Source organism: Ursus arctos, unplaced genomic scaffold (assembly GCF_023065955.2).
Source record: "Ursus arctos isolate Adak ecotype North America unplaced genomic scaffold, UrsArc2.0 scaffold_4, whole genome shotgun sequence".
NCBI classification, from domain to species: Eukaryota; Metazoa; Chordata; class Mammalia; order Carnivora; family Ursidae; genus Ursus; species Ursus arctos.
The window spans coordinates 33,036,597-33,051,553 of NW_026623056.1; the positions used below are offsets into that span (position 1 = coordinate 33,036,597).

Genomic DNA, 14,957 nt, shown 5'->3' on the forward strand with positions numbered 1-14,957 from the left:
AAATAAATTGGTGGCTATATTTGTATAAAGCCAGATATCTTACAAACAGAAGGAAAACTGGAATTCTAGTACTCTCTTTCTTAGAACTTACATAAGGGATGTAGATAGGGAAATTCTCTTGCCTTCTGGGGCTTGGCACCATTGATGCTGCTGAGAAAATGTTGAGAGGGAAAACGGAGTTTGTGCACTGATGGTTTCTAGGGAGAGTCATTATTTCTTAATCACTTTAGTGTTTGCTTTTCTTTCCTCTCTGATTCAGACCCTAAGTGATTCATTTAATCAACTACACTGCCTTTGATGCTGATTTTCTTCATAAACTGAACATTAAAAGTATGCAATTTCCTATAGATAAAACAAGCAATAAATAGCCGATGGATTGATTAGCAGCTTAGTCAAGCTAAAAATATAGAAGGGAGTTGGAGAGCTTTCTGTGACCAGGAAATAGATATATTTCCTTTATTCTAAGATGAATTTTCCTCCCATATTTAAACTTTTCTAAAATTGAAGGTGGGAAAATGCATCGCTTAAGTAGTAGATTTGGAAGACATGAGTTGCTAGTAAAATAGACTTGGATGATTCCATTGACTATCATCTTATGCAGTCAATAACATGTGACTACTAGCAGTGCTGCTATAGTCTTAAACTACATTCATAAAGGAAAAATGTTCAGATATCCTGGGATTAATTCTATTTAGGGCTGATCAGAAATCATTTGGAATGTTGTTTTAGGTCCTGGCTACACCATTTTAAGATTAACGTTAATGAATGGCTAGTAGGGTATACAAAGGAACAGAATTGACAATAGATCCTGGGAAAGTGAAGACTTAAGGAGCTTTTGAGACTGGTCTAAACATACCTCATGAATAATCTTCTAACGAAAGGTGTAGACCTGTATTCTTTCTCCTGATCATAAAATTGAAAATAGTAGTAGCAGAAAATTAGAGAACAGTACGTATTTTAATTTATTATACAAACCTCAGCCCCTGGCATAGATCTATAGAGACTAAATAAAATTATTTATTCAATGAAGTTTTCACTTGTTTAACAGTGAAACAAGTTTTTGTTTGTTTGTTTCCAAAATACCGATCTTTATATCAGGAAAAAGCTGGATGATGTCAAATGTTATAGATAAGATTATTCCAATTTGGCCATAGGTTAGACTCTTTTAGAGCAAAGATTCTATGATTTTGTATCATTAAGAAAATAAGTTTTATTTTCAATTTTTACTGCTTTGTTTTAATCAAGAGTGGTACGTATGTATTGAGGAAAATGTTGAAAATGCAAAAGAAGTATAGAGAAAATTAAAATCACAGTCCCCAAATAATCACTTTTTAGCATTCGAATTAATCACTGTAAGATTTTATAGTGTAGCTCTTTTCAGTCTTTCCTCTAATGCATATACTGATAATCCTTGAGTATAAAGTGATACTCTACTTTCCCATTAAGAATATCCCAAAAAGGTTTCTTTTGGTTAACTCAAATGTATTTAAAATTATGCATTATAGTCTCTCATGCTTAACTGAGGGCTTCAGAGGGGAGGGGGGTGGGGGAATGGGATAGGCTGGTGATGGGTAGTAAGGAGGGCACGTATTGCATGGTGCATTGGGTGTTATATGCAACTAATGAATCATCGAACTTTACATCAAAAACTGGGGATGTACTGTATGGTGACTAACATAATATAACAAAAAAATATTATAATAAAAAAAAGATGATTTCTTTCTCCAAAGTCTATACAATAATTTCTATACTTACTTTTGTTTTATCTATGAATACAACTTCAACTATGAAATTCAGTTCAATATTCTGTGTATGTCAGGTAGCAGAGAAGCATGCCACAAATCCTTTGTATTTCTCTCCTATTTAGCTGTGAAAGGGAAAAGAATAAAATTTTTAAATAAAATTTATGCATTATATAAAATTAATATTTAGGAACTTTACATTTTTTACCTCTCAAATTTCGTAAAACAATTTTATTAATACTTTTTATATGTATCTTTTATATCTGTGTCTTTGTCATAGTAGAGCTGCATTTTGAGCTACCATAAATTTTTTTATTTGAAGCAGTTTTTGAGTCTATATGAGGCCACCACTGGAAATTCTACAAGTATCCATTTTCATAGGTTGTTTTGTTTTTGTACTCTAGGTATCTGTTTATTATCTGTACATATAACTATCTTCTGAGTTGCTTTTTAAAGTGGTCTCTAAAAGGCTGTGTATCCAGTGACATGCAACACTTGGCAACTGCAGAATCTTGGCATCAGAAACTAAGTTAATGTTAAATTTATTTGTCTCCCTTTTTTTAACCAGTTCTGTCAGGTGAACTTTAGAGTTTCCCAAACCAGTATTGATTGTGGTTTTATTCACACTAAGTATCTTCTCCAATAAGTACTTTGTTTCTCAAAATACATGAATCAAGGAAGCCTTTTGTCAAGTAAGCAACTTGGTAGAACCCCAAACACAACAAGATATTTATGCTGGATACATTTTGGAGAATAATTCTCCCTATATTCAGACATATTAGGTATGTACTCTGTAATGTATGTGTTAAACATTTTATTTAATCAGATTTTAAAATCCAGGATTCCGGGGCGCCTGGGTAGCGCAGTCATTAAGCGTCTGCCTTTGGCTCAGGGCGTGATCCCAGCGTTCCGGGATCGAGTCCCACATCGGGCTCCTCCGCTGGGAGCCTGCTTCTTCCTCTCCCACTCCCCCTGCTTGTGTTCCCTCTCTCTCTGGCTGTCTCTGTCAAATAAATAAATAAAATCTTTAAAAAAAAAATCTTTAAAATCCAGGATTCCATTTCAGTGCTCATGTGTACCATTTTAAAAATAACTGCGTTTGATTCTTTAGTCATTGACTAATAATTTTTCATTATTACTAAGAAAATAAAATTTTAAAAACAACTAAATTTGTTTTTCTATGAATTTCTAAACTTTTTTGAAAACTGAGAATTCATATAACATAAGGTGAGCCATTTTAAAGTAAGCAATTCAGTTTACTTAGTATATTCACAATGTTTTACCACTACTGCCTCAATCAAGTTCCAAAACATTTTCATTGCTCCTAAAGAAAACTCCATACCCATTAAGCAATCAGTCTCCATTAACTCCTCCTCCAACCCCTGGAAACCACCAGTGTGTTTCCTGCTTCTGGACTTAACCTATTCTGGATATTTTATATAAATGAAATAATATCATGTGACCTTTTGTGTATGGCTTCTTTCACTTAGCATAACGTTTTCAAGGTTCATCCATGTTGTAGCGCTGTATTAGTATTTTATTCCTTTTTATGGCTGAATAATATTCCACTGTATTATGTCTTAATCAGTACAGGCTCCTGTAACAAAATACCAGAGGCTCTGTGGCTTAAACAGTAAACATTTTTATCTCAGAGTTCTGGAGACTGGGAAGTTCAAGATCAAGGTGCTGGTAGACTCAGTGTCTGATGAGGGCCTACTTCCTGGTTTGCAAATGGCTACTTTCTTACCGTATCCTCATATGGTAGAAAGAGATTACCTCTCTTGTTTTCTCTTACAGGGCCACTAATCCCAATCAAGGGGGTTCTACCCTCATGACCTAGTTACCTCTTAAGGGCCCCATTTCCAAATACTATTACATTGGGGAGTAGGACTTAAGCGTATGAATTCTAGGGGGGTACATTCAGTCCACAGTGTATGGATACACCACATTTTTGTTTATCCATCATCTTTTGATGGATATTTGGTTTGTTTCTACCTTTTGACTATTGTGAATGGTGCTGCTAGGACCATTTGTGTACAAGTATTTATTTGAATACTTATTTTTAATTCTTTTGGGTATTGCTGAGTCATATGGTAATTCTATGTTTAACTTTTTGAGGAACTGCCAGACTATTTTCCACAGTGGTTTGCATGTTTTACATTCTCACCAGCAATGTACAAGAGTTCCAGTTTCTCCATATCCTTGCCAATACTTATTTTCCTCCTCTTCTTCTCCTTCTCCTTCTCCTTTTTTTTTTTTTTTTCAATAGCCATCCTAGTGAGTGTGAAGTGGTGTTTCATTGGGCATTGTGGTCCTGAGTTTATTGCAATATAATGAATCATGACCTGGTAAATGTTATTTACCTATTCTCTAGTAAATTACACTCAGACAAATGGACATGAAAATAAATTGGCTTAGATTTTAGAATATGGTCTTGAAAATATTGGAAAGACTTGTGAACAGGCAGTTTTCATATTGTAAACTAATAGAATCAATAACTTTAATGTCCTTGAAAGTCCCTAAAGATTTTATTAACTTCAGCTTTGACACGTGCCTTTTAAAGTAAAGGCTCAATTTGAAGAAGAATAAATAATGTGGTTCAAACTTTATACATGTCTGATATTTACATATTTTTAAAAGGTGTGAAGATTGTTTTATTTTGAGATTTCAAATTGTTATATTTGCCCAGAATATCAAACATAACTATGGTTTTCTGTATGTCTGGATGTACATATGTATCTTTGGAGGACTTAAAGAATATGTATATATTTGGATTTGGTGTGTGTAGATGTAGTATGCAATCTCTACAGCTCCAAGTATTTCTGTGACTCTGCAAGCAATGAAAAGGATGTACATGAATGAACTCTGTAAATATGTCCTTGAAATTATTTTCCATAAAACTAAATGTATTAAATTGAAAGTTCCATCATTTTGAGAGATAGCCCTTGTTTTTTAAGCATTAAAATGCCTTATCTTAGCAGCTATTCTGAAACTGGGTTATGATCACCTGTAGTACTTTCTTCCTTTCCTTCTACATCAGTAGTACACTTGAAAAGTGTTTCTGTGTAAGGGCACAGCTGTCCAGGAAAGAAGTATTATTTGATGTTGTTATATTTGATCCTCTATATTCTGATTTTGGATCAATGCTTCCAAATGATGATCTTGTTTACCAAGGCAAAGATGTAACTGTTGTGCAGATACAACTTCAAAGCACATATTACTTAATTGCAATTAATAAATGATCAGAATAAAACTGGGTAATACAAGAGTTTGAAAAAAGGAGAATCAAGCACCCAATTGGTTGTATAGCTAGAGAGAGTCCAGAGATAAGAAACACTAAGGGTGGGAGGGTGTTAGTCAAGTTCTGCTATAAAACACTCCTCCATCCTCACAAATTTTTGTGAAGTCTGTACTAATCCCCCCCAAATGGAATAAAGATAATTCCTTGACTGCATGTAGTAGGTACTTAATGAATGTTTGAGTGACACATGCCACTTTTAAATAAACCCAGTGTTGATTCATGCAACCAATATTTATTAGACATTTCTAATGTTCTTTTTAGTTGCTGTTAGTGTTGGGGTTTTTTTGAGAGAGAGAGAGAAAGAGAGACAGAGATAACGAGAGAGCACAAGCCAGGAGGAGAGGCAGAAGCAGGCTCTGCACTGAGCAGGGAGCCCGATGCGGGGCTCAACCCCAGGACCCCGGGATCATGACCTGAGCCTAACCGACTGAGACACCCAGGCGCCCCTAGTGTTGTTTTAATTAGTAAAGTAAACCTACATTTTGAATAGAACTATGAAGATTAAACACTTGAATAAAACACAGGGTTGTATTAAGGTAAAGCTTAACAACAAAGCTAATTGCACTTTGATGTTTATTTCTGTGTCATGAGTAATTAGCTATAAATGATAATTAGTATTACACTCATATAATTAAAACAAGTATTTCTGTGATGAGCTAGAGGAGGAAGAGAGATGAGCAGATATGAGACAGAAAACTTGGAGATCCTTTTGACCTCCTGGATCCACAAGTCAGATTATCAGATGTCTCATTTTTCTGGCACTGGTGCTTCAGTGTTCTGGGACCCCCTGACTGATACTGTCTGCATCTAGACATTGGAAACCTGGACAGACCTTTGGCACGCCCTCTTTTCCTTCGGTGTTTGGATCTCAAAGGTGGGACATAACTGAATCAGACCTTAGGAAGCAGGTGGAATCAGGAAATTCCAACAGGGATCATTATTTTCTATATTCACCAATTCCTTGCCTATTCCAAGGCTGGAATATATTGGGAAATAGGTTGCTTTGTATGTTTAAACGTGAGTCTCCCATTAATCCCACCACACATTCCCAATACCAATTTTCTACCTAATTTATAAGAAATTCTGCCAAGTGAAGTTATTTTAGCAAACATTATCCCCTGAGGGCAAAGGACAAGTTGGGAGTTGAGCAAAGATGAATAGAGATTATCAAAACATTAAAATGATTTAGTTTGAAGATTACTGTTTTATTACTTAGTTGGGTTATCTGAGGGATTGGTAGATTTGTGGGGATATATAGAGGAGTGGTGGCTTATTGGCTGGACCAGAAGAAGGGGGAACTGCTTAAATGAGAGTTAAAATAGGATGTTTGAGGCTGCCAGAGAGCACCATGCAAACTCAGGCAAATTGGATGTCTTGGGGTAAAACGGCAAGAGTATCTGCACATGAGGAAAGCAGATGAAATAGCAAAGAGGTTCCAGAAAGCAAGTGAAAAAAAGGACAATAATAGAGAAAACAAAAAAATAGGGGAAAAGGGGTGCCTGGGTGGCGCAGTCAGTTAAGCGTCTGACTCTTGGTTTCAGCTCAGGTCATGATCTCAGAGTCCTGGGATCCAGCCCCGAGTCGGGCTCCACACTTAGCATGGAGTCTGCTTGAGATTATCTCTCTCTCTCTCTCTCTTAAATAAGTAAATAAAATCTTAAAAAAAAAATAGGAAAGGGATCAGAGAGATTTTATTTTATATGTTACAGAATAGGACGTAATGAAAATGGAATTGAGATTAAGTTGGGGATAAGCAATAAAAGCAAGTGTTCTAGAATCCCAGTTCATCAATGGGTTATACTTCCTTCATTTGAAAGCAGATTACTTATTTATAAAATTTGTTATATGGAATTAAAAATTTTTTTTAATCATTGTAAATCATTATCATTATTTAGGGGGTTCCATGATCTTTGTAGCAATGAATTTTAAACCAATTTTCCTGTTACAGAATAGTGATACACATAAATATGGTCAGCTACCTGCTTATCTGCCTTTCTATGTCCTGGGCAGTTTCTTTTAGCCTCCCTTATCCTTAGCTACATCTAAAATGGCCACAGTAGGGGCGCCTGAGAGGCGCAGTGGGCTAATCATCCAACTCTTGATTTCGGCTCAACGTGATCTCAGGGTCATGAGATAGAGCTCCGCATCAGGCTCTGCACTCAGTGTAGAGTCTGCTCCAGATTCTCTTTTCCTCTCCCTCTGCTCCTTCCACTCATGCTCATGCTCATGCTCATTCTCTCTCTCTCTAAAATAAATAAATAAATCCTTAAAAATTAATTAATTAAATAGCCACAGTATTTCAACAACTTGAGGTAATGATGATTCTTCCGATATTATTCTCAAATTACTATAAATCCCTGAGTTGGGATTTTTTGGTTTAGACTTATTATAATTATTACATATTATTATAATTTACAATAGCAAGGATAAATTTACATAAGATAGAAACTCTTGTTTTACATGTGGGATATGAACCAGATCACAAAGTGAAACTCATAGACTGTTCTAATTTGCAATGCCTCTGTACGTTTTGTTTTTTTTTAAACTGAACTGTAAACTTTTTATGTGGCTATCCCTGTTTCCTATTGTGTGTTCTTTTGAGTGAAAATGACTATAAAAGGCCTTTATAGAACAATGGACTTGAGGAAATTTGGTTTTAAATTAAGTGGATTATTCTGGTAAATAAATAAGAAGTGGAGTTGTTCATACTTATCAAGGGAGTTGATGTCAGAATTATTCTTTAATATTTCATAAAAAACCTAGAAGAGTAAATTTTCTAGGTAAGCAAGTTGTACTCTTCTAGGTGTTAAAATGCTAAACCAATGGAAATACACTACAGGGAGAACTTGAGAAAATTCTTGAGTGACTGAAAGGAGGCAGATAAGTCTCTTAGTTCAGGTAGCTAAAGAACCAATGACAAAAATGTTGACTGTATTCAAGATATTAGGATCTAAATTATTAATTATTTATGAGAATTAATTGTCATTTTTCCCTGAGGTGATTTTGTCCACTGTTTGACCATACTACAGGGAAGAATGTGGAATGGTATAGGAACAAACAATCAAAAATTAATATCTTAAAGTTCTGTGTGTGGTTTGGACAGATATACTTCCAGGAAGACCAGAACACTAGTAGTATATGATTTATAACCAAGGCAATAAAGATATGCGGTATTGCATATGAAAGGAGGTAAGTCAGACAGACCTAAAGTCTAGTTCTCAGTCTTTAAACTAGTTGTAGACCTTGGCCAAGGTACTATCTCTGAGTTTCCTCACTTAAAAAAAAAAAAAAAAAAATTGGAGTAAAGAATATTCAAGGACACTTTCAGCTCCCAAATGCTGATTATTATAAAAATGAATTTACTTCAGAAAGATGAAGGAAGGAAGGAAGAGAGGGAGGGAAGGAGGCGGGAGGGAGCTAAAAACCACGATAGGGTGAGAATGTAAAATCATGGTATAAGTGGATACAGAAAACACAGACTCACTTTCTCAGGATGCAGAATATTAGCAGTATTATTTTTAGATGCCACAAAAGGTTATTAGCCAGCTAGACAAAATAATTCATATGCTACATTTATTATACTTCATCAAGAATGGAGTTGGTTAGGTTTGTAGGTTATTAAGACCTATTCTTTTTAATCACCAGAACTTTTAAAATACTAGCATTTTGCTAGATAACTTTCAAAGTCTATCACTTCTATAAATGTAGTATACTAAACGCATTCAGACATTTTTGGGTGACTGGTATAAATTGTGATACTCCCTCTTGGGCAGTTCCAAGGCAAAGTAGTCATGGATTTGTGTAGATATTATGTAGTCCTCACATTAAACATCGTTAATATCACCAAGAAACAGTAGTGAGCCTTGTAATTATTTGTTTACTATTTGTCTGATCTTCTAATTAATTTAGTTATTTGTTTAATTTTAGGATTTAGTTAGAAACTTAGGGATTTTCTGGGCACTTTGAAATTGTTAGGAGAGGAGAGGAGCCATTGTGATAGGGTTGTTTATCTTTAAAAAAAATCCAAATAAGCAACATTAGAATTTAGTAATGTGTGAAATCAAGTTGCACATCCCAGCATTTGAATTATTACTCAAAAAAAGTACACAAATAAAATGGACATGCCATTCTGAAAATCATCTAAACCTTTCTGTAGAGAAATACCACTTTGTATAGACAACCACCGGCAATTTTCATACATAGATAGGAAGCCTGATACACACAGGAAGACTTCAGACTAACTGTAGAAGAAAAAGTAAGTCTGCCTCTTTTAGTGACTCCTTTCTGGAGATCTGCAGGTTCGGTTTCACAGCTAATGAAGAATGTAACTTTCTACCTGATGACTGGCATTTTATTATATCACTGTAAGAGAAGGTCTGGTAAACAAAGGGATTGATTTCTTCCCTCTGGTTAACACATTGATCGCTTCTCCCAAATGTATTATCTTTATTATCAGCTTTCCCAATATCCACAGTTTGAACAAACATATATACCCTACATACCCACTGACCCACTGCTCCCCCCCCCCCACAAAAAAAAACCCAGGAAGGTTTCTTATCTACCTCTTATCCTTAAAATTGGGACTCATATATTTGGAAGAATAGAAACTTTAAGGAGTACTCAAGGTTTTGTCAACTAGATTTATGTTTTATTTTAATATTTTAAAAGATTGTTTTATCAGGCAGTCCAGTATGGTTAAATTTATTCAGTTTATCTTTTCATGGGAATGTTTCCTCTTTCATTTGCAATTCTAAACAACAGTGCAGCAAAATTCAATTAAATGAATTTGGTCTGCCTTTTGGCTGATAGATATCTATCTTGGTTTTATTGATAACTTTTTAAATTCATTTGGCTTTTCTTTAAACTGTCCATTAAAATGTTTGGTTATGGAGCACATAATGATTGATACACTATCAAAAGATTCTTGATATTCCCTGATAAACTATTGTGTGGTTTTTTTTTTTAAGAGACTTTTTTTTTTTTTAAAGATTTTATTTATTTATTTGACAGAGAGAGAGACAGCCAGTGAAAGAGGGAACACAAGCAGGGGGAGTGGGAAAGGAAGAAGCAGGCTCCCAGCCAAGGAGCCTGATGTGGGGCTCGATCCCAGAACACCGGGAGCCGAAGGCAGACGCTTAGCGACTGAGCCACCCAGCCGCCCCTACTGTGTGGTTTTTGATGTCATCTGTTTCATGTCATCTGCAGTTGGTTAAAGAAACCTTCACCATTGTTAACTTTTCTAAAACCTTGTGAACCTGTTGCCATGTTATTTTGAGCCACGTCTCTGAGATAGCATGGTCTGTCTTGTTCTTCCTACCTCTTCTCCAAAGCTAGCCCCACTTCAGTATTATGGACCTCATTGTTCCTTAATTATCTCCCTACTCTCAAGCCTAGCACACATATTTATTCAATAAGTATTACCTTGCTTTTTATTTTCAGTCTCTTCTACACTCCTTATTCTTTGTCTTCAAGAATACATGCATTCTCCCTGATCCTGAAAGGCTCTTTTGCTCTGCTGTTCCTGTCCTCTAAGATACCATCCTTTTTTACATTCTTTGCCCACCCTGTAGTTTGTATCCACACTCACTGACTCAGTTTCTTTACTGAGTACTCACTGTCATGGATAGACAGGGAGACTGGGAGTAATTGTCATGAGCAAAAAATCATTTCAACCATTTTGTGCCAGCCCCATAGGAATGCCCGTGATCTGTCCCCACAAAAGGGACAGACTTTAGTGTAGAGAACAGGACTATAGCAAGAGTTTAAGGAGCCTTCCTCTTCCACATAGGCGAAAGTTATGACAACAACCTTTCTGAAGTAGAGGAAAGGTAATAGATGGAAAGCAGTGGACCTCAAGAAATTCCTATAATTAGGGAAGAGAAGGACAGTGAGTTTATAGAGGTTGGGGGCGGGGGTTAGCATTCCTTAACTTTTAGAATGTTAAATTCAAACAAATTTGCAAAAGCCCTCCCCTCCACCCAAAGGCTACTCATTGACTCTAGGTTAAGAATCTAGTCCTTTTAGTTATTTTGTGGACTTTACTCTCCTCTTTGTCTTTGAAAATGGCAAAACCTCCAGGATCTCATAGGTTCTCCTTTTCTTGCCTCTTATTTTCTTCACTTTTCTCCTTCTTTCCTCTCACTAGTTACCTCTCTCTCCCTATCCAAGACCAAAATGGCTGTCTCCTCTCTAAGGAAAAAGAAGCTGCTTTTTTTTCAAGCCCTGCCCGTGTGTGTGTGTGTGTGTGTGTGTGTGTGTGTGTGTGTGTGTCACATAAAACCACCATGCCCCCACAACTGGGCATACAGATACATAGAAAGATAAGTGATCTGATAAAAGAGAGTAAATGAATGGGAGAAAGTGGGTAGCATGGACCACAAGTGAAGGGACGATATTCAGTTTATTTTAAAGATTATCTTAAAAGTGGCTGTGTCAAAATGTCTTATCTTAAAATCTCTGATCATCTTTTCCTTTTTTAGATTTTCTTTTAGATGTTGGGCACTTACTTGGTCATAGAGATTTTTTAATTTAAAAAGTGCTCCTATCCTGAATAGGTTAAATGCCTTTCTTGCTAGCTTATTTGTGCAGTTGTCCTTCCATTTTCAATTTCTGTTGATCAGACAAAGACAGTTATCTTTTTCTGTCCTGGGACCTAACTCACTGTTTCATGCTCAGTATTGATAGATAGATGGGAGCATGGATGGATGGATGGATGGATGTTTAAAAAAGGCTTTCTATTTTAGCAGATTTTAATTGTTACTGGGTTGGTAAATCTTCCTTTTAGGTTAATGAAGAGTAACTGCCACATTCATTAATTTTTATTCTAGAACCATGGAGTCATCAGCCATGGTAATTGGGATTCTCTTGCTTTCCTAGGTATAAGATTATGGGTTGAAATTGGACTAATTTGAATAAAACAACCTAGGATCTTCCTATTCCTCAGTGAGAACCAATACAGCTACTAAAGCTGATTTTGAGAAAACATTATCTCTTCAAACCTGATAAGTAGGGCCGTGATTTTCCAACTGTCTTCCACCTGTTAATTTGAGGAGCTTCCCTACATCTTCTCACTTAAGGGGAAAAAATAATGAATAGTCTTCTCTCAGTTTTAGGCTTTTGGTCCCATTCATTTTTCACAAATCTTGGCATGAGCTTATTGGTTTTTGGTTTTTTGGTGTTTTTTTTTTTTTTAAACCAGAATCTGGTATCATTTAGCACAAAATTTAGGTGCCAGTTCAAATAAGTCAACGGGGCTTTGCAACAAAAAACATTTTTATTTTTTTAAATTTGTTTTTAAAGATTTTATTTATTTGAGAGAGAGAGGGAGGAGCAGACCCCACGCTGAGTGTGGAGCCCAGCGCAGGGCTCAGTCACACAACCCTGAGATCATGACCTGAGCTGAAATCAAGAGTCGGACACCCAACCGACTGAGCTATCCAGGCACCCCCAGAAGACATTTAAACTACAGTATTAAAACACTCTTTCACTTGCTAGGGGCTGGTGGGAGAGATGAATGGGGAGTGACTGCTGAAAGGTTTCCCTTTGAGTAATGACAGTGCTTTGAAACTAGACAGAGGTGATGGATGGTTGTACAACATTGTGAATGTATGAAATGCCACTGAACTGGGCACTTTAAAATGGTTAATTTGATGTTATGCAAATTTACTTTAAGATTGTACTATTTCTTATTTTTTTTATTCCATGCTATGTCTGTGAATTGTCAAAATGTATGTTTTAGCACAGGGAATAAAGTCTTCCTGTAGCTAGTATGGTTGTATAATTATCCCTTCGAATTACAGCACTTATTTGAGTGAAAATGAAGTTACTGGGTAAATGCTCGAATAACAAGAATTAACCAGGGTTATCCTGAGAAGACCAGGAGAACGGTCACATTACCTAAAGCTAACACCAGATTCTTACATGTAAAAGCTTACCACACTCCTTGCTATCTGTCTACATCATTAGATCCAATATCATCTTAAATTATTTCTTAAGGCTTATATATAGAACTTGATTCTCTGAAGAAAGCCACTCTGTATAGTATTGACAGAAACTTCTGCGTGCAGGTAAAAAGCCTATTTCAAACTAACAAAGTAACAATCTTACTGAGTTAAAAAGCAAAATAGAATGGAATAAGAGCATTCTTATTTTTAATAAAGCAATGAAACTTTAACTGTTGGGTAGGTTGGTCCATGCATGCGGTGGTGCATACATACATATACACACACAGACATTAGCCCTGTTCTCTTTTCTATAACACCATCACTCTCAATTCCTGTAGTCAAACATTGTCAGAGTAGTGTGGGAAAACCTAGTATATTTAAGTTAATGAAAGATGGAAATATATCTTAGTAATATGCTTATTCTCAAACTTTTGGCCAGTACGTTCCCCAAACTACCTTTAGTTCTCAGACATATTCTAAGTTTAGCAGGTAATGCCTTAGTTATATGTAAACATTTCTGTGGACTTTCTGTGTAAGTTGATTACTAGCTCATTGATTTAGTTTTAGGTGTAGGTTTATTGTGTCTTTTTTTCTTTTAAGCCAGTGTTTAAATGCACTTTTATGTTTATTGTTACCAATAAAAGTAGTTTCACCTACAAAGTTAAGAATGACCTCTAATGTGTGTCTTACCTTTTCTTTAGAACTGTCAAGTAATCCACCTCTAGCTACCATCCTTATTCCTCCTCATGCTCGGATTCAAGCAGCTGCTTCAACCCCTACAAATGCCACAGCAGCCTCAGGTGAGAACATAAGTCTCTTCTCTAAAAACATTTTATTTTTTTAGAAAGATGCGACTACATCTATTTTATTTCATGCGTTGCATATGAACATTTAATACCCTCCAAGCTTCAAAAACATAGTACAGCCAAATGAATAAATGTGAATAAAATGTTGCTTTGTTTCCAAAAAGCACAAATGGACTCCATAAATACTTTATATATAAATTGTAAATATCTTATTATAATGTTAACTTCTGTCATCTTAGTTATCTTTAAAGTCATAATTTCTTGATAAATACACATCAGATGAGATGCCCATAGCAGAAAGCAATCTGTACAAATGCAAAATTATTGAAGATAATTTACTTTTGTTTCATCATTCTGAGTATAAATTATATTTGTATATTGGGGAGGCAAACTTTCAAGAAGTATAAAATATAGATTGGTGTAATTTAATCATTTGAAAGGACTAAAACTGTAACGCAAATACATTTAAGATTTATACCAGAATGTGACTAGATGTTGTCTATCTTAAAAAAAAAAAAAAAAATGCCTTTATAGTCTCCCAGGTTAGAGCTCTGGTATACTGCTGGTCTCTTAGCCAGCTAATGGGGCCTGATTTAGTGAGAATTACAGATATTCTGAAAATAATCCAACCTTTGAATGAATTTAAAAGTTCTTCAAAGAATGGCTGGATGCCGTTTAAAATCAAGTTAGAAATATATAACAGCATAATTGGGCTCAGAATTTGGTACCCTTTTTTATCCCCCTCTAAAAAGCAGATGTCAGGAGCTGGCTCCGTTTTCATTAAACCATCTATTACATCGAAGTGAGTTGGATCAGACTCATTTTTGCCTAAGGGTATTGATGCTGCAGAAGATAAAATCTTTCACTATTAGTTCTTGGAATTCCTCGGTAAGGTCATAATCCATCTTCTGTTGCCTGATGCACAGTTGTTTGTTCCCGTGCAGAGATTTTTTAGAGCGTTGCTAATAAAGATGAGAAACATTTCTAGTCTATGTCCTGCCTTTGTTCCAGAAAAAGTCTGGAAAGAAAGGTTTCTTTTCTAGTTCTAGTTCCATCAGCACATGCTACTTTGAGAAAGTCATTTGAACTTTATTAGTTTTAGTAATGTCTTACTAGTTTTCTCGATCTGTAAAATGAGTGGCATTGCTCTCCTAGAATAATGTAA

General features: G+C 35.6%; 1 protein-coding gene across 5 annotated transcripts in view; it reads left to right on the forward strand.

The window, feature by feature from the left end:
* The window catches only part of GSK3B (glycogen synthase kinase 3 beta), a 201,925-nt gene that overhangs the window by 170,398 nt on the left and 16,570 nt on the right, over positions 1–14,957 (forward strand). For all 5 annotated transcript variants that reach the window (XM_026494220.4, XM_026494227.4, XM_026494232.4 and 2 more), the window contains one exon: positions 13,688–13,786. In XM_026494220.4, the coding sequence (XP_026350005.1) occupies positions 13,688–13,786 (99 nt within the window). The remainder of the gene's footprint in view (positions 1–13,687; positions 13,787–14,957) is intronic.